Raw genomic sequence first — 24,387 nt, forward strand, 5'->3', positions numbered from 1 at the left:
AGCGCTTAATGAATTAGACTTCTATGTACTTCTCGATAGATGATTTTGTAACACTTTGACCGAAAGTGGGATACAAGAGTTTTTAAAATCTTTTCTGTTTTAGTCCAAATGGAAAGGAGACGACCACTTCGTTCAGATCTTATGTAACAGTGGTTTAATGGGTGAAGGTTCTTTTTTAAAGTTATATTTTTAAGTGTTCATTATTCAAAAGGATTCTTGAAACCGATCTATAACATAGATGAACATGTGCACCTAAGTGATGTGGGGTAGCATTCTGAATTGTAGTAATCGCCCCAATCTGATTCCGGAATAGTACACTGCCAGGGAATTTGTAACATTTAAATTGCACTGTGAATATAGCAATATAGAGAAATCAGTATTGCAATAGAGTAACTTCTTTCTAGTAGTGTTCTAATAAGTCTACACTGATATTACCTGAGCATATGAATGTGAGATATCTATCTCAACAGGTTCTTAATATAAAGTTAATACAACAAAAGTTGAAATAATCTATATTTATTGTTTCAGCTTCTGTTATTAATTATCCTTTTTCGCTCCTGGAACCGCTGATAAAACTCAAGAAAGATAAACAAGTTTCCACTCCTCACATCAGGTTACCTCCCCTTCGTATTTTTTTTAGAATCTTATAAATATAGACCACCGCTTGGTTAGGATAACGTTTAAAGAAGAAAAAAAAAAAGAGCACAATATTCAATGACGTCATTACAGTCTGAGTGGTGGGAATGAAGAGAACGGGCAATAAATTCTCACCACAAAGCCTTGCACTCAAATTTTCTGTTGTTGATAAAAAAAAAAAAGAGGAAGAGATTGAGAGTTATTTCCCTTGTCGGTCAATGCTAGAATTATCCAATATCTTGGGATTCTTGGGTCGGGCCAGTGTTACGTCGAGTGTGGAAGGAATCAAGGCGGGGCTTCTTTTTATGACAGTTGGGCGGAGCTCCAAAACTCACGTTTATGAGATTAAAAAGACAGAGAGTGGGGAATAAGATTTCAATGCTATCCGTTATCTAGCCACGGTGGGCGTGGCTCCTAAAAGAAACGTGCCCCCCCTCCCCATCTGATACTTCTGCAACGAAAGAGATTAACTTTGTGATGGGGCGAAAGAAATATGTCAGTGGCGTTACTCGTCGACAGGTTCTGTGTATGATTGACGCGAACAGTTGCCCCCCGAATGTGTGCCACCTTAGCTCGTCGCTTTCAAACGAACTGGATGGATAGGCCCCCCCTTTCATGCATGCGGACACACACATACACACACATTTCCTCCCCTCCCTCCTGTCTCCCCCCCCCCCCTCCAAAAAAGTTTTTTCTTCTTCTTCTTCTTCGTCGTGACAACTAAGTCTAGCACTTTGAAACAGTGTCTCTAGTTTTAGTAGTTGGCATCAGTGACGATATTGTTCCACGACTACTCATATTATTGAGGTCTCTATCTCAAACTAGAAACAAGGCACCTCTGTGATGGTGATAAGCCCTGTGATACTCAGACACATCTACTATAATTACTATACTCATCGGCCTATCATTGGATATTATCTGTGATCTTTGACTCTTCAAGTTCGGACATTTTTTGTTTTGTTTTGTTTTGGATCCCGTTTAGTATTTCACATCAGATTTCTAGTGAATAGGAAGACAGTCTAGATCAAGTCTTACCAAACCCTAAAAATATTAGGTAAGTATCTACTTAGGCTCTGGATCTAGACTTTTTTTTTTTATTTATTTTTGGAATCGTATTTTTATCTTAATATCAAAATTACATCTATTTAAAATATATTGTATGTATTATTAAATGCCTTCCGAAAGAGCGAAAGAGACGCTTTAGTTTTGTGTTGTCTGTCTGTCCTTGTCATGCTTAGATTTTAAAAAACATGAAGTTAAGAGCTATTGTCTTTTTGCAAATACTTATGTCACTATATTTTGAGCGCGTCACCTTTTTATGTAATATTTTTAAAAATTATTTTTATAGCTATATTATATAGTATCTGCAAATAAATGTAAAAATGTAAAAAAAAATACAAGAAACTCTAATACATATTGTTATAAGGTCCGGATCAAGAAAACTCTCAGTACAGGGCTAAGCCAAGGTAGTAATTATGCATAAAACAGTAAACCATAATTGAAACAAAAAGAAAAACACAACCTAATAAAATATTCAGAAAGACAAAAGTTGGGACACATATACTGTTATCATATGCTAGGTCAACTTCGTATAACTGCCTTACTCTACATAGCTGTAATACATACTTGGAACGGGTTCTCCGAAGTAGTCGCAGAAAACCAATGACTTCGAAGAATTGAAGTCTCTTACTAATACGTACAAATAGATTAACACAGGGATGAAATAATAAAATTACCTAGTTAACGGGGGAGCGGTGGCTGAGTGGTTTTTAAGCGCTCTTCTTCCGAACCTGGGGTACTGGGTTCGAATCTCGGTGAGGGAATTTGAATTTCGGGATTTTTAGGGCGCTCCTGAGTGCACCCAACTCTAATTGGTACCTGACTTTAGTTTGGGAAAGTAAAGGTGGTTGGTCGTTGTGCTGGCCATATGACAACTAGCTTGTTAACCGTTGGCAACAGAAACATGACCTTAAACATTATCTGCCCCATAGAGCGCAAGGTCTGAAAGCTAAACCAAATGCAAATTTCCTAGCGGAGGAACATACATGTTAAGAGACATTCAATATGAACTACTTTTTCTCTTAATTAGTGTTATAATTGATTCTTTCTCTTTTTTTTATATTTATAAACCGGAAATAGGTCAAATATGGAGAATTGTATTAATTAAATTGTGTATGTCATGTTTATTGATGTGACCGTTAAACCATTTGATGGAGACCAAGCCAATATCAACATGCAGCCTAAAGTTCACAAATCTCAATTATCAATATGCATAGAAATTAACAACATATTGGATCCCTGTTTTGGTATTATCCTAACATTGCATTGATTTTCATCAATTATCAATAAATTAGACCAACGTTCATAAATTATCAACGAAACAGATCAAAGTTTATCAATTAGGCCTATCAACATACTATATCAATTGTCAGCAATTGTCAATAAATTAGATCAACATTCATCCAGTATCAATATATTAGATCTACAATTATCCATTATCAAAATATTAGATCTACATTCATCAATTATCAAAATATTTGATCCACATTCATTCACTATCAACATGTTAAATTAATTCTCAGCGATTATTAACACAGTCGACCCACATTCATCAATTTACAGCATAGTAGCTCTACATTCATCAATTATCAACACATATTTTATCCACATCATCAATTATCAACATATTTCATTTACGTTCATCAATTATGGACATAGTAAATCTAGATTCATCAATTATCAACATATTTGGTCCATATTTATCAATTATCAACATAACTAGGTTACTAATCTATGTTGCACAATTATCAATTTAAAAAAAAATAGAACTCACAAATTGATTTGCTTTTAAGCAATTTAGCAATTATCACTATTGGCATCCTAAGTAAAGTATTTACTTATAAATTACAAAAGCTGTAGGCTATCGGCTTAATAAGTATAAGCAACATATGCTATATGTTAAAGCTTAGGCAGAGCCGGCCTTAGCCATAAGCAAACTACACAGCCTAGGGCCTTCTTTTAGTGGGGGGCATCGCACTAGATTCCTGTGCATTGTCCTCACTGTAAATAATGGACTACCCTAGGTTTTTAATAATTGCATGATTTTTTTAAGCTGTATATTTGTTAGTTTTTCAATTTAATTTGAGGCCACCTAATTTACTTCGCTTAGGACTTCCGATTAACACCGGCTCTGGCTTAGGTCCCACACTTTCTTGGGAGAACTCCCCCCCCCCCCCAAAAAAAAAAAAACAACAAAAAACAAATTGTCCGTTTGACTTTGTTACAAATAATTATTTAAAGTTAAATTTTAACATTTCCCTATCTATATGCATGCATTTCTTTATTGTATACCAATCATACCTATGGTTATCTTATAAAGTGCAACATATCTTCTGGAGTTCACTAGCACTAGTGGGTATGGCTGCTATTTGTGTCATGCAAATTAAATTAAGTTATTCTCTAAACAGAAAAGAGTTTTCTAGTTCCTGAATATTTTATTACATAAGTATTTCTTCAGCATGTTCTCCTAGAGATTGGACGCAATTCACTGCATATCTCTACATGTATAAAAAGTAACTTAAAGTAACTTAATGTTCAGTGAGCGTTGAATTCGTAATGATAAAGACCTGAAGTGAAACTAAGATTTCATGTCTATAATCATAGGTTCGTGACATTTCTTTATTTTCATACACCTATTTACACTAAGATAAACTACAACCTAGTTGATAAAGGTTGGCTAATTAATATCAGTAATAAAGCTTTTGTATAACAAATACTAAAAAGCCATTATATGATGTGATACGTTTACTTCTGTTTCGTTTCCTCCTACTAGCTGACAACCTTTTCTTGTGCGGGGCGGGACTTGTATTTCGAAAACGGCTCTTAACATTTTGATAGAAATTTGACAGTTTATCTTTGTGTAAAATTACAACATATTTCGCTATCTTATCTTATATAATACAGACGTTACTTCAAAAAAAGAAGGTGAGTGCGTCCTACGCGCGTTCCTAGGTCAATGTAGTCATACTTGTTAACCAAGGACTTAAATTCTGCCAAGTCACTGGTTTTCCTTGCTGACTCAGGCAACCCATTCCATGCTCTAATAGCACTAGGGAAGAAGGAGCATTTGTACAAATTTGTCCTAGCATATGGGACGAGGAATGTGCTACACAGTAAAAACAACAACTCTGGCTTGACTAAATTTTTTTTTCAAAATATTGACGATTTTCATGATAAAGCTAATCAATGGCAAGGAAGCTTAATTAAACTTCATAAAAAATTGAGCTCTAATTTTAACACTATTTCAATAGAGCACAAAAATGATCCTACACTTTTAAAAAGCAAAGCTCAACAACACTTTCTTTGTTTCGTACACCGGAAGCACCAAAATAGCTGGCAATTTGTAGTTCTTCCCTCCATGTGTGACACTCTCCAATGACCATCTTCAAATTAAGTTTGGCCTACGTCATTCTATTTTGAACACGCCATCAGCAAGAACTGCCGCACACGATTCAAAGGTTCAGATTAAATCAATGAACATCCTTGAACATTTTGCGCACCGTCTTATGTAGAAATCATTAACTGGATGGTTAAGAACTTCAAGAACTTGAATGTGCGGAGCTCACTTACAAAGACCCCTATCAGTTGTGAAGCATTACAAGGAATGAATAGAATGAGAAATTATATACCACCCTCAGGGCCGGCTTTAAGTAATTGGAGGCCCTATGCGAAATGAAATAGAAAAAAAAAAATTAAAATCGATAGATGCGCAGTGAATTAAAAACTTCCCTGTGTCTATGTCTAAATCAACAAAAAGATTAAATTCATATAACGCCGAGAGCACGGATGTGCTTCATGGACACCAAAAGGAAGAAACAATGGTCTTCTAACCTATGTAGTCTAACAAGTAGATCTAAACATATATCTACAAATCTTGAATCACAGTAGAGACTAAAAACTAGACTAGTGGACAGAGAGTCATAGAGTTCTGTATATATATATGAGATTTGATCATTGTCTCGCAATTTCTTTCTCTAAAAATGTGTTTCCTTTGAATCATGCGCGATTCCACAACACAAACACCAATCGGAGGCGTTAGGCGGCTGCCTAGTTCGCTTATGCTTAAGGCCGGCCCTGCCACAATCAATTTTATAATGGAGGAATTGTTGTTTTTTTTTTTAAATTCTTGTTATTCCTTTTTTCATATAGTCTGTTTAATGATTGTAAACACGTTTCTTTGTATTTAAAACTTTGTTTAAAGAGCGTAGGTTGTAATACAAAAAAAAAAAAACAACAACTATAAATGAGCAAACAGAAGTATACAAGTTCACCTCATTGACCTACGTAACATCGTTCACAAATTGTATGACACTTGGACATTTTCACGGTGAACTAAACAATGTCAAGGACGCTAAAGGGAACTCCAATGCTGCCAGCTAAATCCTACAAACTTAGAAACAAGCTTAGAAACTCTGATTCTGCAGTGCAAAGAAAAAAGAAAAAAAAAAGTTGATCAACACTTTCGTTATTCTATCCACCGGATACACCAAATAGCCGGATATTTAAGGGCTTGCCTTCATGTATGAAAATCCCTTGTAGTCCTTAAAACGAATTCGCATTAGAGATTGTGTTCATCAACACTCTATTAGAGATTTTCACTATAAGAATTGTGCTAAAGAGTACTTGAAAACAAAGGAAGGAAGTATTAGTTTATCCAATGAAACATTTTGTATGTCAGCTTTATGATAATGATATGAATGTGTGGGGGAAAAAAACGATTTTGGAAAATAAATCTCTGCCATTTCGATCGAATCGTGAAAAATGCTTTGTTTTTCTAAATACATGTTCAGTTAAAAAAAAAAAATTCGACTAACTGAATTGGGAGAGTTTGAGATCAATGAATCAGTCTGCCAGTAGACTTGAATATTTAGTGGATTTAATCACCTTTCCGCGAATTGGATTTAAAGTTAACAACAGGTACATAAATAAATGCAAATCTTGAAACTACAGTGGTGTAAATAAAGCAGGAAGTACCAAAACTCTGGGAAATTTGCGTAAAGAGATGTGCAGATCCTAGAACAAAATGGAGAGAGATTTTTCATACCTAAGGAAAGATGCCAACAACAGAGCTAGACAGGCTCTAAGAGCACATAGCTAATTGATCATGCTGTAAGCATGAAGGATGAGATATACTTTACAAAAATCTAAGAGATCCCTAGGAGTAATGTGCAATGACTCTATATTTAAATCAACCTCCAATATTGAGTAGCCAAATTGTTAGATTTTAACACTTAATTGTTTACGTAGTTAGAATATACTGATACGTTTTATAGGTAAAAATTAACAAAAAAAAAAAAGATTATACATACAGATATATTCTTTTTCTCAGTAGGACGATTGAATTGTGCTTGAAGATATTTACATTTCAATCTTTAGTTGATAGCGAATATATATGTTCAATACAGTTATCTCCTCTTTGCTTGGATCTCGATTTATAATATCCGGTTTGAATTATTTCATCAATAAACATAGTTAGAGAAATAGAAGAAACAGTGATATTAAGAAACGTAACAAATATGAATGTTGGGAGAGATTCTGAACCATAACATTTTGAAAGATCACTTAAAGATCACTAAAAGATTTCTAAAAAATTACTGTAGCCAGCCAAATGATATACAATTGCTTTGCACTACAAAGCAAAGAGCTTAGAAATTTGATTTTAAAGTTTTGAAGAGTGCATGGAAATTTTAAGCACCTATTTTATATCTTAAAATTTAGTACGTGACATTGAAGTTCAATAAATAGTTAGGGGATAGTACAATATCAGTCTTCCAAACCTGGGGTTCTGGGTTTCAAGACTGGGAATTTTGAATTTCGGGATTTCTAGGGCGCAACTAAGTCAACTCAACTCCCTAAAGGTTGCCTGTCTTTAGTTGGTGAAAGTTGGTTGGTCATTGCGCTGGCCACACCACCCTGCTCGTTAAACCTTTGGCCCTAGAAACAGATGACCTTTACGTTATCTGCCCCATAGATCGCAAGGGAAATTGACTTGAACTGTCTAGCTCATCATGAAAATAAATTATGACGCTGCGCTAACTATTATTGAGGGATTTTAATACTAATAATAATAAGTATTGCTAAGATGATACTTGTTACCTATCGATGGGCAGTACTGCCAATCAGTGCCACATCATCACAAAATTTCTCAGTGGACACTGTCAAGGGGACTATAATGAAATTCGTTTCCATTGACAAAGCTCGACCCTGTCAGTGCCAGAGACTGAAAATGAATTCATGTCAATAATAATAATAATCTGTATTATCCTAAATTTAATATGTTACACACAATTGTGCATCACAGATAACAGGATATACTTTTGATTCTAGACAATGTCAAGGACGCTGTATTAAATACCCCTGCTGCCAATTTAATAAACATTATTCTGTGCTACAAAACAAAGGGATTAGAAACTATTTTTTTTTTACATCGCTTAAAAACAAATTATCTTATACCTTTTGAAGTACACAGCTTATCATCAGTTTTTTTCTTTCTGTACATCGGTTACACAAAATAGCTAGCTATGTTTAGTTTACCTCCAATAGATCAAAATTTCACAAATCTCACATATATATATATATATAGTAAGGTAAGGTTCCCTTTCAGACCTTGTGGTCTATAGGGCAGATGATGTAAAGATCATCTGTTTCTGTGGCCTACGGTTAACAAGGGTGTCATGTGGCCAGCACAACGACCAACCGCCTTTACTTTTCCCTAACTAATGTCAGGTACCCATTAGAGCTGGGTGGACCCAGAGGCGCCCGAAGATCCCGAAATTAAAAATCCCAGTCTTCACTAGGATTCGAACCCCGGTCCTCGGTTCGGGAGCCAGGCGCTTTACCGCTCGGCCGCCGCCTATATATATATATAGGGTCATATCATTATTTAAATATCGTCTATTTATCACGCTTTTTAAAACATACATTACGATATTTTCATTTATAGCTTAGGTTTGTTTACTAATAATAACCACATGCTACAAAATTATGTATATGGAGTCACATCATTAACAACGTGAACTTCTTGCAAATTAAAAAAAAAACAACAGAAATAGCAAAAAATCCGAAACAATTAGCCTTACCAAGTTATCTATTTGATAAATTAGTTTGATTAATTTATACACGTACGTCTCTCTTGTTAATCCATTTATTTGTTTATAGCGTCTAGGAGCAAAATGACGCCATTTGTACAAATTAGATACTTAAAAAATATACTCTCAAAACAACACTTGTTTATAGCGTCTAGGAACAAAATGACGTCATTTGAACAAATTAGATACTTAAAAATTATACTCTAAAAAAAAAAACAAAAAAAAAAACAATTAAAAACACTTGTTTAATAGCGTCTAGGAAAAAATGACGTCATTTGAGAAATTATATATTTAAAAATATACTCTTCAAACATCACACTTGTTTATGACTTCACTTGTGCAAATTAAGTACTTAAAATATACTCTCGAAACACTGCACTTGCTCATAGCGTCGTGGAAGATGTGATCCTAAACACTAAACACAATATTTCACTAATTGAAATGTACTATTTATCCATATCTTCTCAATTGAGGATTTCTATATAATGGTGTAACCGGTGAACAGAATACGGAATTATTGATCAACTATTGACTAATCAACTAATCAATGTCTAGGGCGTTGAATTATATATCAATATTATTAATTTAAAAAAAAATATATAAATTTTGATTCAAACCGAAGAAGTTAGATAATTTGATTCTGCGGTTTAAAAAAAAAATTGAACACAAATTTTCATAAAACTTTTAAAATACATTGCTTAACGACAATTCCTTTAATCTGTACACAGGTAACACCAGCAACAACAACAACAACAACAACAAAAACAGCAACTAGCTATTTATATTTTTTACCAATAGATGAAAAGCCGTAATACATTTTAAAATCACGCAATTCATTTGTGAACGCCTTTTTTAAGGACTGTAGATTTAAATAGCAAATGGAAAGGTAAAAAAGGAGATGATTAGTAGGAACAACTTTCAATGTGCTAATCTCCAATAATAAACAACTCATAATTAAAGATTTGCTTAAGCTCTTCTTTATCATTGATCGAATTTCCTAAAAAAGACTGTTCTCCAACGTCTATTCAACTCTTTATTGAACACAAAGCAATGTTTGAGTCGAGTGATGAAATCGTCTTCAAAATAGCAAAATTTAATCTTAACTCTTTCTCTCCTAATTGACGGAACTACTGTCAATTTAATAAAATTAATTTTTTGTTTTTGTTTTATAGACATTAATTTGTGTTATATAAAAAGTACTCGCATTCCCATTTCATTCCATACCAAATAAAACATTATTTGATTAAAAAGTTATTGAAGTTTAATTATAACATGAAAGTAACCTATAAATAAGCAAACTGAATAATTACTTCGCACCGTGGATAACGGTCACGAGAAGAAAGAGTTAAGATTATATTTTGAAAATTATAACGGACAAACCAGAGATTTCACTGTATGGCTAGTCAGTATTGTTGTTTCCAAAGATATATATGTGGAATTTCTTGGAAAATCGTTAGAGCCGTTTACGAAATACGTGTCCAGGTTCCACCTAGCGCCGTGAACCCCTCAGTACTTTGCAAATTGTTAAATTGTTTTCAAGCTGGGTGGAAACTCACGAAAAACCTAAAAACTTAGAAACAGCTATATCTGGGTTTAAAGCAATCAAGTTACAACTATGTATTTTTAAGCACTATGCATCGCATATAATTAAATGTTAATGTCACGGAGATCTTTAAAGCGCGATATGTTCTGAACCAAATGTTTGGATTTCCAACACAACCAAACGACAGTTCGTTGCTCTTCTTGCTAGCATAGAACTTTCTCTCTTCTCCTTATATATATATAAGGCTTGACTTTGAGTCCGAAGATTAGTGAGGAATGAATAGTCTCCCGTGGCTGCGCAGCCCCAGCTTGCGACCTACATATTTTGCCACACGCCACATTCTCTTTATAAGGAAGTTCTTAAACATAGTCCTTAGAACAGGACAGGCTTAGTATGAGGCAGCACATGTTTCTGGAAGATACTTTTCAGAGCGTGTGACCTATTGGAACGTTCGGATAGTGCGTAACGGCCAAAGGGAGGAGTGGGAGGCATACAATTTCGTTACGATTTGTTACAAGGGGGAGGGGGTCTTAAGATGTGTTACGAAATAAAACAAAAAAATATTTAAATGAAATTACAGATACAGTGGTTCCTTGACTTTTCCCTGGTCCGACGTTAGCCAGAAGGGTAATATCACAGGTTTTTAAAAAAATATAAATGGAAAACATACTCCGCGTCGAAAGAAGTCGATACTGTCCACCATTTCATTGATATTATTACGATCTCTCCTAATCAGGCCTTCTGTAAAAGCTGCTAAACACAACACAGCACGTCTAACATATCAAGAACCTGACGACAAGGCTCCAAATATTCTGGTGCTTTAATAATGGTCAATTAAAACAGCCAATATGACACAATTGGCAACACATCAACACTAAAAATGCTATGCTGTATATCATCGTACTAAACTAATAAACTCTACTGTCTCTATCTCTTCCTGGACTCGTACATTCACTTCAGGACTCCACCAGGTCTGACTTTATGGCAGACTAACAGTCCCGGTCTACTCGCAGTCCTGTCTTAAACTGCACTGCCTTATACACACTGTGTCTCAGGTCCACGCAGGCTTATGATCAGATGACAATAACCCGGGTCCTATTCACGTGCAAAGTTCATGCCAGTACTGTCCCTTACCCTTCGATATAGCACGCTAAACTGTATTACTGACCTGTGTCACATGTGTCAGCTGATCACACACAGTTAACCCTATTGCATCGCGAATAGGGTTACAACAATATTATGATGCGACATGTGATTTGGGAAAATGATAACATTAATTAATAAATCTTTGGTAAAATATTAATTTTCTTGTTATATTACTCGACTGGAACAGGGAAGGGGGGGGGGGATTGAGTCTTGTTACAAAGGGGGCTTTGGAGGTTTTAAAAAGGTGATAATGGGCAATACGTAATATTATAAAAGCCTTTTTAGCGGATGGAGGGGGGCATAGCACCAGAGAATGCAGCCCACCTCCAGCTATTCTGTAAATTGATGCACAATCTACTATCCGTGGGACACAAACTACTGTTCGCGGGACATAAACTACTGTCCGCGGGACATATCCGACCCACAACGCGATGCTGTCCGACCCTTCGATACATCTGCCCACTGAAGCCGAAGAGGTTCTTTTACATTGGACTCCACGATTTTTTATTTTGATTTTTTTTTTGTCAGTTTGAAATGTATCAAAATTTACCTGACTAAAAAAAAAGTCACTGGTATAAAGAATCTGTTAAGTCACTTGCCTACAAAATACCCTCTTGTTAGAACCTTTATTAAAGAACTTCCTGATGTGCAGACCGCGCAATTTCACTCGAAAATGGGACTCGTGTTTAACTTCCAGAAATACTATTCACATTTTTATTTCACCAGATGAAAAAACAAACTAGCAATCAAGGACCGTCTCTAAGTAGATTGGCTTTAATTGGAAGCATAACAAAGAAAGAGTGTCACTATAATGTAATTATAACAAATATTTTAGGTTGTTAATGTTTCACATATTTTATTCGCACAAAATTACATAATTATAACTATTCATGTTATAAATATGACATTTGTATTAGAACTAAGAAATTTAAGTTAGAATAGAAATATATATTTTTTTAAATATGATATTTATTATGTTTTAATATCATATTTGTTTATTACATAATTATAACTATTTATGTTATAAATATGACATTTGTGTTAGAAATAAGAAATTTAAGCTAGAATAGAAATATATTTTTTTTAAATATGATATTTATTATGTTTTAATATCATATTTGTTTTAGGAACATGATATTTATATTAGGACTATGACGATCTAGAAAATAAAGTGTAAAAAAATCCTTATTTAATACAAAACTCATTTAGATGAAAACATTGTATTCAGAACAGTGTGCGCATTTTAAAACAGAAAAATGAATTTTGGTTTAAATCTTCACTGGGATGGTGAAAACTGCAGAGTTTTCACCAAAATAGGTTAAGTCCTATTCCAATCAACCGGGAGGTTCTTGCATAATTTGTTGTAAGTTTTGCTTTTCAAACTTGAACACCTAAGTACTGAGAGGTGATGGTAATACTCTCGAATGCCTAAGTTTAAAAATAAAATAACAGTTGTGTAAGTGATTATACTACTAATTTTATTCTCTTAAGTTAAAAATTACAGACGTTCCTTCATAAAAGGCATGTTTGTATGATACGCGTATTGCGCATGTTTATCAGAGACATTAACTCTACGAAGCCGTTGACACTGCTGATTACTTAATGAAGCCCGTTCCATGCTTTAAATGTTGTTAGGAATGAAAGAGTACTTATACTAATTAGTCCCAGCAAAAGTATAAAGAAATGCGTCTTTATCTTTCGTATCTTTCTGTGTATTCTTTCGGAGGTTGTGTTTTTGTATTCGCAATTTATGGTTTTATTTTTGTCTTAAATGTATTATTGTTATTTTACTTTTTGTCTTCTGTCCCGAGGAGTCAGTCAAGTGGTTTCATGGTTTAACTCCAGTTAAATGTGACTATTAGTTTGTTGTTCATTGCCTTAGCTGACATAAGAAGAGAGCACCTGGTTGCATGGGGCCTCAGAACGAGACAGCTGGAGGTCACTCACAAAGGCTGCGGGATACACATTTGAGACCAAAAGAAAATCCGCTGCCGAGGACAGACGAAGAGGGCGAAAAAGGAAATCTTAATCGACTACTGGCGGACAATGGTTATGCTTGCCCTGAATGTGGCAAAACATGCAGGTCACAGTTGGGAGCTGCGTAGCCACGGGAAATACTGCATTCCTCATTAATCTTCCGACTCGAATAAAAGCCTTATATATATTAATAGAAATTCTTGTAAGAGTATTTAAAGATAACACAATAAAAAAAATAGAAGCACATTTTTTTTTAAATGAAGAAAACAGCTCAAATAAATTCCTCGACATCAGACATGTCTTAGGTACAAATATTTACTAAGCTAACTCTCTATTTTAGTGACATTTTTTAGCGACATCAACTTTAGGAAAAGTTTATTAATCCCCTCCCCCTCTACCCCCCCTACCCCCTTCTAGTCCCTCAATATTGGCATGTGCGGGAAAAAAAAAAGAATTTAAAAACATTTTTTTGGGATGAACAAACATTGCTTGCTTCTCTGTCAGAATGGGCGGCCCCTAACAAAAGTGTCACCACTTGTCACAACTAATTGTCACAATGATCTCGAGGAGCTGTCACAACAGCACACTTCGGATTGCGGTGTCAACGACTCGCTAGGATACACTCCGCGCCCCCCTTTTAATTAGCTCTAGATGTGTACCGCTCTAGAACCATTCCCCCCCCCCCCCCGGTATTCCGCAAAAGCGAAGCCGAAGCCAGAACGGGGTATACAGATCTCCAAACTATCACTGTCACAAATGTGACATCTATAACTTGTCAATTCAACGTAAAGTGACATAATGAAGGAATGTGAATCGAAAGTTTAACTTGGCATTCATAAACATTTTTTTTTGGGGGGTTATTGTTCTTGGCTTTTATTTTCAGTCCGACTTTAACATTATGAAGTTGCGTTGAGATTTTAATTATTTTTTTCCTGACTTTTTTTTAGCAGTCAAGTTTTTTTTTAAAGCACATTTTGTTCACACAATATCAAATGTACATTTTTACAAAGCTTAAATCAACTCACTTTTTCAATCTGTCTGTCTGATAAAATGTGTGTACACGTTATTTCTCCCACACCCAATCTCGGATCAAGCTGAAACTTCGCACATTTATTCATTGATATAGACTAGACGTGAATGAATATAAAAAAAAAAGTAACCAATTTGACAATTAAATGTTGGTAATTCATTTTTTTGTTAGTTTGTTTGTTTTTTTGTTTTATAGAAACAAGGGAAAACAATACTCCAGTATTCACAAATGTGACTAAATTTGTTGGGTTTAGTCCCTTTAAATAATTGTTAACGCTATTTCTCCTTCACGCATTCTCCGATTAAGTTGATACTTTAAACAATTATTTGTTGTAGCTGACAAGACATGAATCAATAAATACAAATGCTCAATTTATCAATTAATTATTTGTAATTAATTATTTGGTTTGATGCCGAAATAACTTGTACATTATTGGTAGTTTTAAGGAAGCAGTTCTTCCCCTTTGCATAAGCTTGTTTTTTTTTAAACAGGATTTTGTAATACTTTGCTCATTCAAATTTCCTTTATGGTCGTCCTTTCTCTCTAACTGGCATAAAAGTTAAAAAAAAGTTACGGCATCAGCCCGTTCTATAGAAGCCATTGTACTACAAAGAGCAGGCGTCAGATACTACAACTAAAACATAAACGTTCTCGACCTGAGCAGCGACGTTTGACACACAAGTTAAATAAATATAATTATCTTAAGAATCCAGTGTAGGGTCACCCGGAAACTTGTTTGCTTTGTAGGCCCTAAATATACAAATCTATTACTAATTATTTATTTTTCTTTAAATTTTGTTTAAAACACTTTTCTGCAAGCATTAATTGTTATTTTTTTTTTGGGGGGGGGGAGGAGGGGGGCAGTTTATGTACAGTGGAACAAAAGAAATAACAAAAGCGACATAAATTTAAAATACTTTTAAAAAGCTTATAAAAGGAAAAGAACTACACACCTGCAGTCATGTATCTCAATACTGTAATATGTATTTCCCTTTTTCGAAATCAAACAAAATAATGTAATTAATTACCACTACCAAATCAATTTTTTTAATCGAATCAATTGTTTCTAGAGACAATGAATAATTGTGCAAAGTTTCAACTTGATCCGTGATAGGAAAGTGATAGAAATAACTTGTACAAAATGTATACAAGATCTTGTGAGTTGATATAAGCTTTGTGAAAATTCCTTCCGTTTAAACATCTTTTAATTTTTATATTTTCCTCTCTCCCAGCAGCAGACGAGTTTGATCGTCTGCTTAAAGTTCATGCTTTCTGATTGGTAGATGAACTAATACACACAACTCCCAAAAACGGCGTCCAAGCTATCTTTGTACCCCACCAACATGAACGGGGTGCCGGCCCTGTACCCTTTGACGGAGAAGGGCGCCAGGAAACCCAAGTGCGCCCGCTGCAGGAACCACGGGATGGTGTCCTGGCTGAAGGGGCACAAGCGCCACTGCACCTACAAAGACTGCACTTGCCCAAAGTGTAATCTGATTGCCGAGAGACAGAGGGTCATGGCCGCTCAGGTAAGACCCGCTGAGAGTCTTTTAATGTCTTGCTAGTTGTTTTATTTATATATGTTAGGATTCTACGGCCGACGTGTTTTATTAGTATTATTGGAGTGATAATGGACGAGTCTGAAGGATCCGATAGTTTACGTTTATCGCCAAGGTTTGGGGTATACATAAACGATAGTCTTGGTTTAAACACATAGCTAAAAGTATACATATAAAATAGTCTAAGTTTAAGCCCTGAGTTAGCAGTACACTTATAGGACTGTCTAGGTTTAAACCCATAGTTGGCGGTATACACATACGATTACCGAAGTTAGCAGTATACACCTACGAATGCCTACGATAGTGTAAGTTTAAGCCCAATGCTAGTAGTACACACATACAATAGTCTAAGATTAAACCCAAATGTTAGCAGTATACACATACGATAGTCTTAAGTTTAAGCCTAAAGTTATCAGCGCACGCATTCAATACTCTAAGTCTAATCTAACCCAGAAATACCGTTATACACACGCAATTTGTTACAGTTTTCAATTTCGTGGACAAAATGTTGCTGTTAGATCTCGTAAGTCTATCCAGAATAGTTTATTTCACTGAATTATTGACCCTAATACCAATAATAAGAAACCAAAAATATGATTATAAAAAATTAACGATTTATACACTACCTATTCTATGTACCAAAATGTAATAATATATATTCGTAGCCATTGTTTTGAAACGGCAGTATACAGACATCACACCCAATAACGCAAAGTTTACATGTGTAGAGTCATATTTACAGTAGAGTATCAATTTTAATCATCGGATTCAATATTTACTATAACCCGTGTGTGCTTTTTTAAATTCCATATTACAAAATTATTTTTAAAGAAACCAAAGACGTCGCTTATAATATAATTAAGTTACCAGATTTTTAACTTTGAGTAATTATCACGATGTGCTTATCAGGCAAAAGAGTAAAGAGGGAATTAAAAATAAAAAGACTTAAAAATGTACAAATGGAAACACATTTTTTTTTATTACTACTTTTTTTTTTCTTTCTCAATTACAGAACATAAGAAATTATAATAAATAAAAATTTGTACAGCTTTGGGCAATGGCGTTGCTAGGGATTTGGGGTCCCGGAAAGGGTTGACCTCCTTAGGGGCGTCTGAGATAAAGTCATAATATTTAATGTAAAAAAACAAATTTCGGACACTCATGTTGGCAATCCCTTAAGTGGGGGCGAGGGGGATTCTCCAATTTGGTACCTCCTTCCAACCACTGGGTCTGAGCAAGTAATATGTTAGCTCGCACTGGTAGCTCCATCAACTCTCGGCTAATTAATGAGTAGATTTTGACGATACATAAACAATAGAATTTAAAAAATAAATACAATGTTGCTTTGTCATAGATCGCTTTCTATAAACTCTGTACACACTCTGTAGGTTGCACTCAAAAGACAGCAGGCAGCCGAAGACGCCATCGCGCTTGGGATACGTGCCTGCGTGTCGGAATCGGGGATACCCGTGATGACCCAAGGGCCGCTCTGGGGGCCCGGCACGGTGACCGCACCTCTCTCCGCCAGCGACAAGCACAGGGACGCGGACGAAGCGGACGACAGCTGTGGTGAGTACTGACCATGAAAAATTAGAATAATTATCGAAAAGGATTTTTTTGAATATATTTTTAACTATTTAACAAAGTTAAAAAAAAAAAAAAGAAAAAAATATTCTAACATTAAAATAAGCAAAAGTTATATCTAGTTCAAATACAATTAAAACATCTGAAAGCTGATAGTTAAGTATTTCGGAACTGTACAATTAGGATGATATTAGTCGTCAGTCGTATGTATGGGTGAAATCCTGTACACGGTATTTCTCCACTTCCCGTTCTTGTATCAAGTTGAAACTTTACAAACTTTTTTTTTTTTTGATTGACGATGACGAATCACGAATCAATCGAAAATTAACCAGTTGATCAATTTGTCGTGATTAATTAATTTGTTTTATTTAGAAATGTACTAAGCTAAGGGCAGACAACTTTTGTGTAGGGAATTAGGTCGTTCGCTAAAAATTATAAACCAGCACGGTATGTATTACATTGCAACGAGCTATTGGTCTCTACTGCCAACAGTTTTGCCCACGGTTCGAGACGTCGCCGAATGTCCTCAATGTGTCTTAGTTCACCTTAACCTTCACCTATTCCTTAGCCTGTTGGATCGTTGGGGCACCACGCAAGACTTCTCGACCATCTATATCCATTCCTTTCTGTCTTTTGCCTTGGCAGCCCCATCTATTCTTTTATGTCTTTCCGTCGCTTTGTCTGTCTGCCTATTCTTCTTTTTCCTGGTACTATTCCATTAAGGAATGTCTTTGCGAGCCCTGAAAATCTTGTAAAATGTCCATAGAGTGTTAGTTTTTTTTTTACATTAGTTAGTAGGTCATCGTCGGGTCCAATTGCGGTAGTTGAGTTAGTTACTAAACTAGTATAACACTTTGATCCAAAAATGATACAAGCTAGATCCGCTTAATCACACATAAAAAAAACAAACACACGTAGTGAAAATTGTATATTATATATAACAAATATCACTAAGATGCAAATATAATTGTACATCCATACAAATGTATCGCTTAAACTTTAAAATTAAATTTAATATATGGCTCCTTCTGTCTCGCAAGACAATGGATGCGCCCATGTGTCACTGGCTTTGATTTCGTCTTGAGACATGGTAGAATCTGGAGTGACTGATGAAGCCAATTCTGGAGCGGCAGAGTTTGCCACAGTTCGTGCATGTATATGCATCTGTCCTAGGGCTAGCTGACAAGGCAGCTTTCTTTTTCTTTCTCTTGACTGATACAGCTTCGTTTCTTTTGCACTCGGCGAAGTTCGTACCAGAGCGTACAGTCTGTCTCCATGCTGTCCGGTCTTGGGCTATCTCCTCCAACATACTTTGGGTAATGCCTGGGGTTCTCGTGTCTCACTTGCAGACATCTCTGTAGATCAGCCTTGGCCTGCCCTTGGGTTTAAGTTGCTGCAATAAGGCTTGAGGAGGAAATCTCAATGAAAAATTAAGGAGTGAAGCCCCTTAATAATGGAGTTGTAACATCAGAAAAATTTTTTTGTTTAATTTAAAATTGCAGAAGGAGCAAGAGAGTTTTTGACAATATTTTTGAGATCGGGGGACTTTTAGCTTGTGATAGTCGAATGTTAAAATCGTGATCCAATAGGATTGTTTTTAGTGCCTCGAAATCTATTTAGTTTGTCTCCCATTAATATCCAAGTGTAGTGTATTCATATATAATATCGTAACAAACTGCATAGTCTTATTAGTTGTTTTTTTTAAATTAGGGTTAGGACTTCGAGTTAAAGCATTTTAAGTAACGATTACATTTTTATAAAAATTACGAAAATATTATTTTTTTTAAACGAATTTTAATGATACGTGTTTTATTTTATTTTATTTTTTGTGCACAACAGTCTCATGCGACTGCGATATTTAGCCTCACCAGAAACTGTAAACAATGACTCCATTAATCAAATAGTTCAGATTTCATGACGCTTTATGCCAGGATTTTTGTTACATTTATTCTTGCTGGCAATCGACGTTTCGGAACAAAGAACGTAGGGTGAAAAGTTGCAAGGCGGTGAATATTCAAGGGAAATTTTTTTTTAATAAAATCAAGAATTATGTAATAATGGAAAAGATAACGCTTATTTGAGAAGACTTAGAAAAAAAAATCGAAACATCAAGAAAAATAAAAATACTAAAATTCTTAAGAAAAATAAAAATAATAAAATTCTTAAGAAAAATAATAATACTAAAATTCTTAAGAAAAATAAAAATACTAAAATTCTTAAGAAAAATAAAAATACTAAAATTCTTAAGAAAAATAATAATACTAAAATTCTTAAGAAAAATAAAAATTCTAAAATTCTTAAGAAAAATAAAAATGCTAAAACTCTTAAGAAAAATAATAATACTAAAATTCTTAAGAAAAATAAAAATACTAAAATTCTTAAGAAAAATAAAAATTCTAAAATTCTTAAGAAAAATAAAAATTCTAAAATTCTTAAGAAAAATAAAAATACTAAAATTCTTAAGAAAAATAAAAATTCTAAAATTCTTAAGAAAAATAAAAATGCTAAAACTCTTAAGCCATCTTCTAAATTTTATTTCCTCATATTGTCCATTTTTTATTTTTACCTTTTTTTTTGTTGTCAAAATGAGCGCGTGGATGTTTCGACGAAATGTCACAAAAGAAGAAGAATGATATGTAATTAATTAGTTTTATTCAAAAAGTTCTCCACCTAATATTGTTAACATCTGTAAATAAAAGTAATATTTAACTAACTAACATTGATATGTGGGGCCAAATCCATACATATATATGCATATATATGAATATGTGTATGAATATATGTATCTCATACGCACTTACGCACCAACAGAAACAAGCGATTTGATGGCGAAACGCATTTCCTTTTTCTTACAAGCAGCTTATATAATGGAGCAATAAAGCTTTAATTCTGCTCTATTTACAAAATACTCCAGAGTTATCTTATGTTTACGTTATAATATTGCGTCATTTCTTATTGTTCTTTGTGAATACCGGCTCCAGGATGTGACGCAACAAGGGGCGCTTTTGTTCCACCATTAAGTTCTCATAGGTTAAGTCTGGTCAATGAAAAATACTTAGTACCTTATCAAATTCTTCAAGTGGAAAAAAAATGAACCGTTAAACCGAATTAGGATCAACGTCCAAACAATTTAGAACTATATTTTTTTTTTTAAAAAGTAGGATCTAACTTATTCAAATGTCCATCAAAGACAGAGTAAGATGTGAAGACACTCTTCATGGTCGCGTGGTAAATCCTTCGGACTGTCGACGCGGTAGTCGCAAGGTCGAGCTCTGCCAGGTGTCATCCTTTACAGGAGGAGGTCTTGGTCAGGGCGTATTAATCTTCAGGGACGTGGGAAACTTATAAATCGGAACATGCACTTGCCTCTAACTATACATTACAAACAAGCAAAATATAACATTTTTTTTTAATATCCAGGGGGGAGAACTCCACACTTACAACTATATCACTCAAGAGTGAGTCAAGAGTGTAGAATTTATTTCCCCTTTTCGATATCAAACAAAACAATTAATTACCAATAATTAATTAACCAATTCGGTAATTTTTATTATTATTAATGTATGTTCTGTTAAGTACAATAAATAATTGTTAAAAGTTTTTCAACTTGGTTCGAGAATGGGTTTGGAAGAAATAGTATGTTCATTTAAGGGGACAAAACCCGACATATTTAACCATATCTGTTAATACTAAACGATTAGTTTGCCTTGTTGGTATCAAACAAGAGAATTAATAACCAGTAATTAATTTATCAATTGGCTATTTTTTAATTGACTCATGTATTTTCAACGCCAATGAATAATTGTGCAAAGTTTCAATTTGATTCAAGAATGGACGTGTAAGAAATAGCGTGATCAAACTTTTTACCAGACTGACAGACACAATGTAGTACTGTGTGTTTTGTAAAAAACAAAACATGCCGATTAAATTGCCAAAATCTTCTTATTTAAACTGGTGAAAAAAGCTAAGAATGATAACCAGTTTATGAAAGTTAAATGTAAAGTAGCATGTAGGATACCCCAAGCCTCAGAAGCATACATAACTAGGCAAGCTTCTACTTAGAAGTTTCAATCGATAGCATTATACTATCATATGTCACCTCGTTTTCAAGAATGACTGAAGCATGCTTTCAAAGAGGCAACAGCTTAAGAAGTTAACAACAGAAAGGAGAGAGGCCGCTAACGTTTGAAGTGACGAAGGCTGTCAAAGAAACAGATACTCAGCCTCTCAGTGCTGACCTTTCTCTCTCGACCAGCGGGCCGAATCTGGCCTCCCCACCTCTCGAGTCTCCCTCTCTTTTAATCCAGCGGTCTTGAAAGACGAGTTGACTGAGCTGAGAGGTAGCACTTCGCATTACAAGTCCTCCATGTTTCCCATTGTGTCCGCTATAAACAACTCAGCGTTAGTCCTTGTGTGTATACACACTAGCGGACGGGCCTTTTCGGTACAAACCCGTGTACAAAAATTTGTGTCTGACTTTGCGCTCTGAACACGAGTTTTTGTTTTTCTCTCTCGCCCTCGTAAATTTATAAACACCCGCACGTCCCCCAGGAGATGGTGTAGCCAGTCCGTAAGCGCGTGTAAAATGATCTAGGCTGCTTGTTTCAATTGACGTAAGTCGGGAAGTGGGGGGGGGGGGGGTCTGGGGGAGACCCTAGGAAAATCGCTTCTGATAATCTCCCACTTTGAGACTCCTATATAAATAAAGTCATCTGTGTTCCCTACAGCAAGGGGCTTTGTGTGAAATTCGCTTCAACACTTTTGCTCTTCTATTTTTTTTTCACCACCGAATAAGAAAACGTCCTGTTTCGTTCTGTTTTCTGCTTCATATGACGTCCTGTATCTGTAGCTGGCAAGAAACAGACTTTTATTACGTCTTGCAGGAATGCAGGTGCTGGTGGGGAGGGGTGATGACATATAGGATTTGAACTTTGAACCATGGAACGTCAGCCCAGAGCGCAGATTACCGCGCCATGCAAAACATCATGAATGTTTGATAGTATCGTCTTAAATTAGGTCTTTGCCTTAAGTATATCACGACGGCGGGGCGGTGATGATCACGGGTAGGGTTTGAACTCAGAACCTTCTTAAGGACAGCCCTAAGCGCGTACTTCTTTGCCAAGCAAATCATCTCGAACAGGCATTAAATTGAAGCGTCTTTATTGGGCTTGTTAACGCCTGACCCCGATACCAAAGCACCTCGAAACAGGTGAAATTTAACATCGTCTGCTTCGTTAACAGGTGCGTCTCAAAAGAGAAACTTTATTTGGCGCCAAAAAGAAACAAATTTCAAACCTGTATCAATAATAATCAATGCTATTTCAAACATTTTTTTTTTGCTCTATATCTTCTGACTTAATTAAGCGATTACTCATCTTGTAAGAGATTTATTTTAATTTACTTTATGCGTTATAAAAAAAAAATCGTTTCCCAGTGCAACACGTTAGCCATTCTATTCATCAGTTTAAATGGGCATCTTAAATTATATTGATCCAATATGAGCCCTTTCCATCAGGCGGGTCCCAAAGATCATCCTATTTTTGTCAATTAGCTTTGTAAAATATCTTTCACGTCTTATCAGATTGTATAAATTACAGACGTTTTTGCTAGTAAATTTTTAAAATATATATATAAAGATGATTATCATTACGTGTAGCCCGGTGCAGCGCTCATCGATGTCTTAATCCGGTTATTACTGTTAATTAGTTCTATTTAGTTGCTGGTTTTCTGGGCTGTTTGAGGTAACCTGTTACATGTTCTGGAAAAAACTTAAGGGAAAAAAAAAGATTTTTTTTTAATTTGTAGTTTTCATTTCCGTTCTACTGTTAAAAGAGTTCACCCCAAACTCTTGAAACTCTGGGCATGTAAGCTTGAGTGAATAAAGCGCTTTGTCTAGAAGGGTCAAAGCTAATGAACATATTAAACTCTGATATTTCCAAAGGGTCGGACCGAGACCATTCGTTTATAGAAGGCCTCAACTCTACAATAATAATAATAATAATAATAATAATCTTTATTGTCTTACAATTTGTGCATTACACCAAACAAAAAACATTATAACTATAGAAAACCAAAATGTATATTACACCAGGCTCACTCATAGTTTACATGTGACAAAGTTTATACCAGATTGTTCTTATTTAATGATTTGATTGCTAGGGGAACAAAAGAGTGTTTGTGTCTGCTTGTCTTTGCTATCGGTGTCTTGCATCTCTTTTGTGATGGTAAAATCACTAAATCCTGACCCAAAGGGTGATTTTTTTTAATTTCTAGAATCTTTTTAGCTTTATTTATGGATGTTTGTCTCAAACACCTACCCAAATAGGGTTTGTTTTTTTGCCGATGACTTTACCTGTGGGCAGTTTAAACCAATAGCTCGTTGCCACGTCGTACACTCCACGGATTGTGACGTTGCAGCTCAGAGTTCAGGCCTCCTATAACAAATGTTCTCGGACACTCCTGACCAAAATACGTGGCCGAGCACACCGGTACCTTTCGCCATTTTACCATGGATGGCTGCCTGGTCGTGCGGTTTGCGTGCTGGACTGTCGTTCAGATTTATCGATGGTCCAGGGTTCAAACCCTGCCCGCTCCCATCCCCCGTCGTCCTGCGGGAGGTTTGGACTAGGAAGTAATTATCTTCAACTCTGAAGGAACATCCGAAACATGTAAAACATTTTACAACATTTTACCAAACTAAGCGTGCAGGACTCGCCTTGAGGAAAAGCGCCTGGATTTTTGCAAGATCGTGGAAGCTCTCTTGCA

General features: G+C 35.2%; 1 protein-coding gene across 3 annotated transcripts in view; it reads left to right on the forward strand.

The window, feature by feature from the left end:
* Nucleotides 1-1,341: 1,341 nt before the first annotated feature.
* LOC106063354 (doublesex and mab-3 related transcription factor 3, truncated-like) overlaps nt 1,342-24,387 on the forward strand; it is a 37,656-nt gene continuing 14,610 nt past the window's right edge. Inside the window, exons 1-3 of one of the 3 annotated variants that reach the window (XM_013221691.2) lie at nt 1,342-1,690; nt 15,712-16,008; nt 17,427-17,607. In XM_013221691.2, the coding sequence (XP_013077145.1) occupies nt 15,823-16,008; nt 17,427-17,607 (367 nt within the window). In that variant the 5' untranslated portion in view covers nt 1,342-1,690; nt 15,712-15,822. Of the gene's footprint in view, nt 1,691-12,034; nt 12,286-15,711; nt 16,009-17,426; nt 17,608-24,387 lie in introns of those variants that run through there. The other 2 variants (XM_013221692.2, XM_056031263.1) reach the window with 2 other exon arrangements.

Source organism: Biomphalaria glabrata, chromosome 5 (assembly GCF_947242115.1).
Source record: "Biomphalaria glabrata chromosome 5, xgBioGlab47.1, whole genome shotgun sequence".
In the NCBI taxonomy this organism is placed as follows: Eukaryota; Metazoa; Mollusca; class Gastropoda; family Planorbidae; genus Biomphalaria; species Biomphalaria glabrata.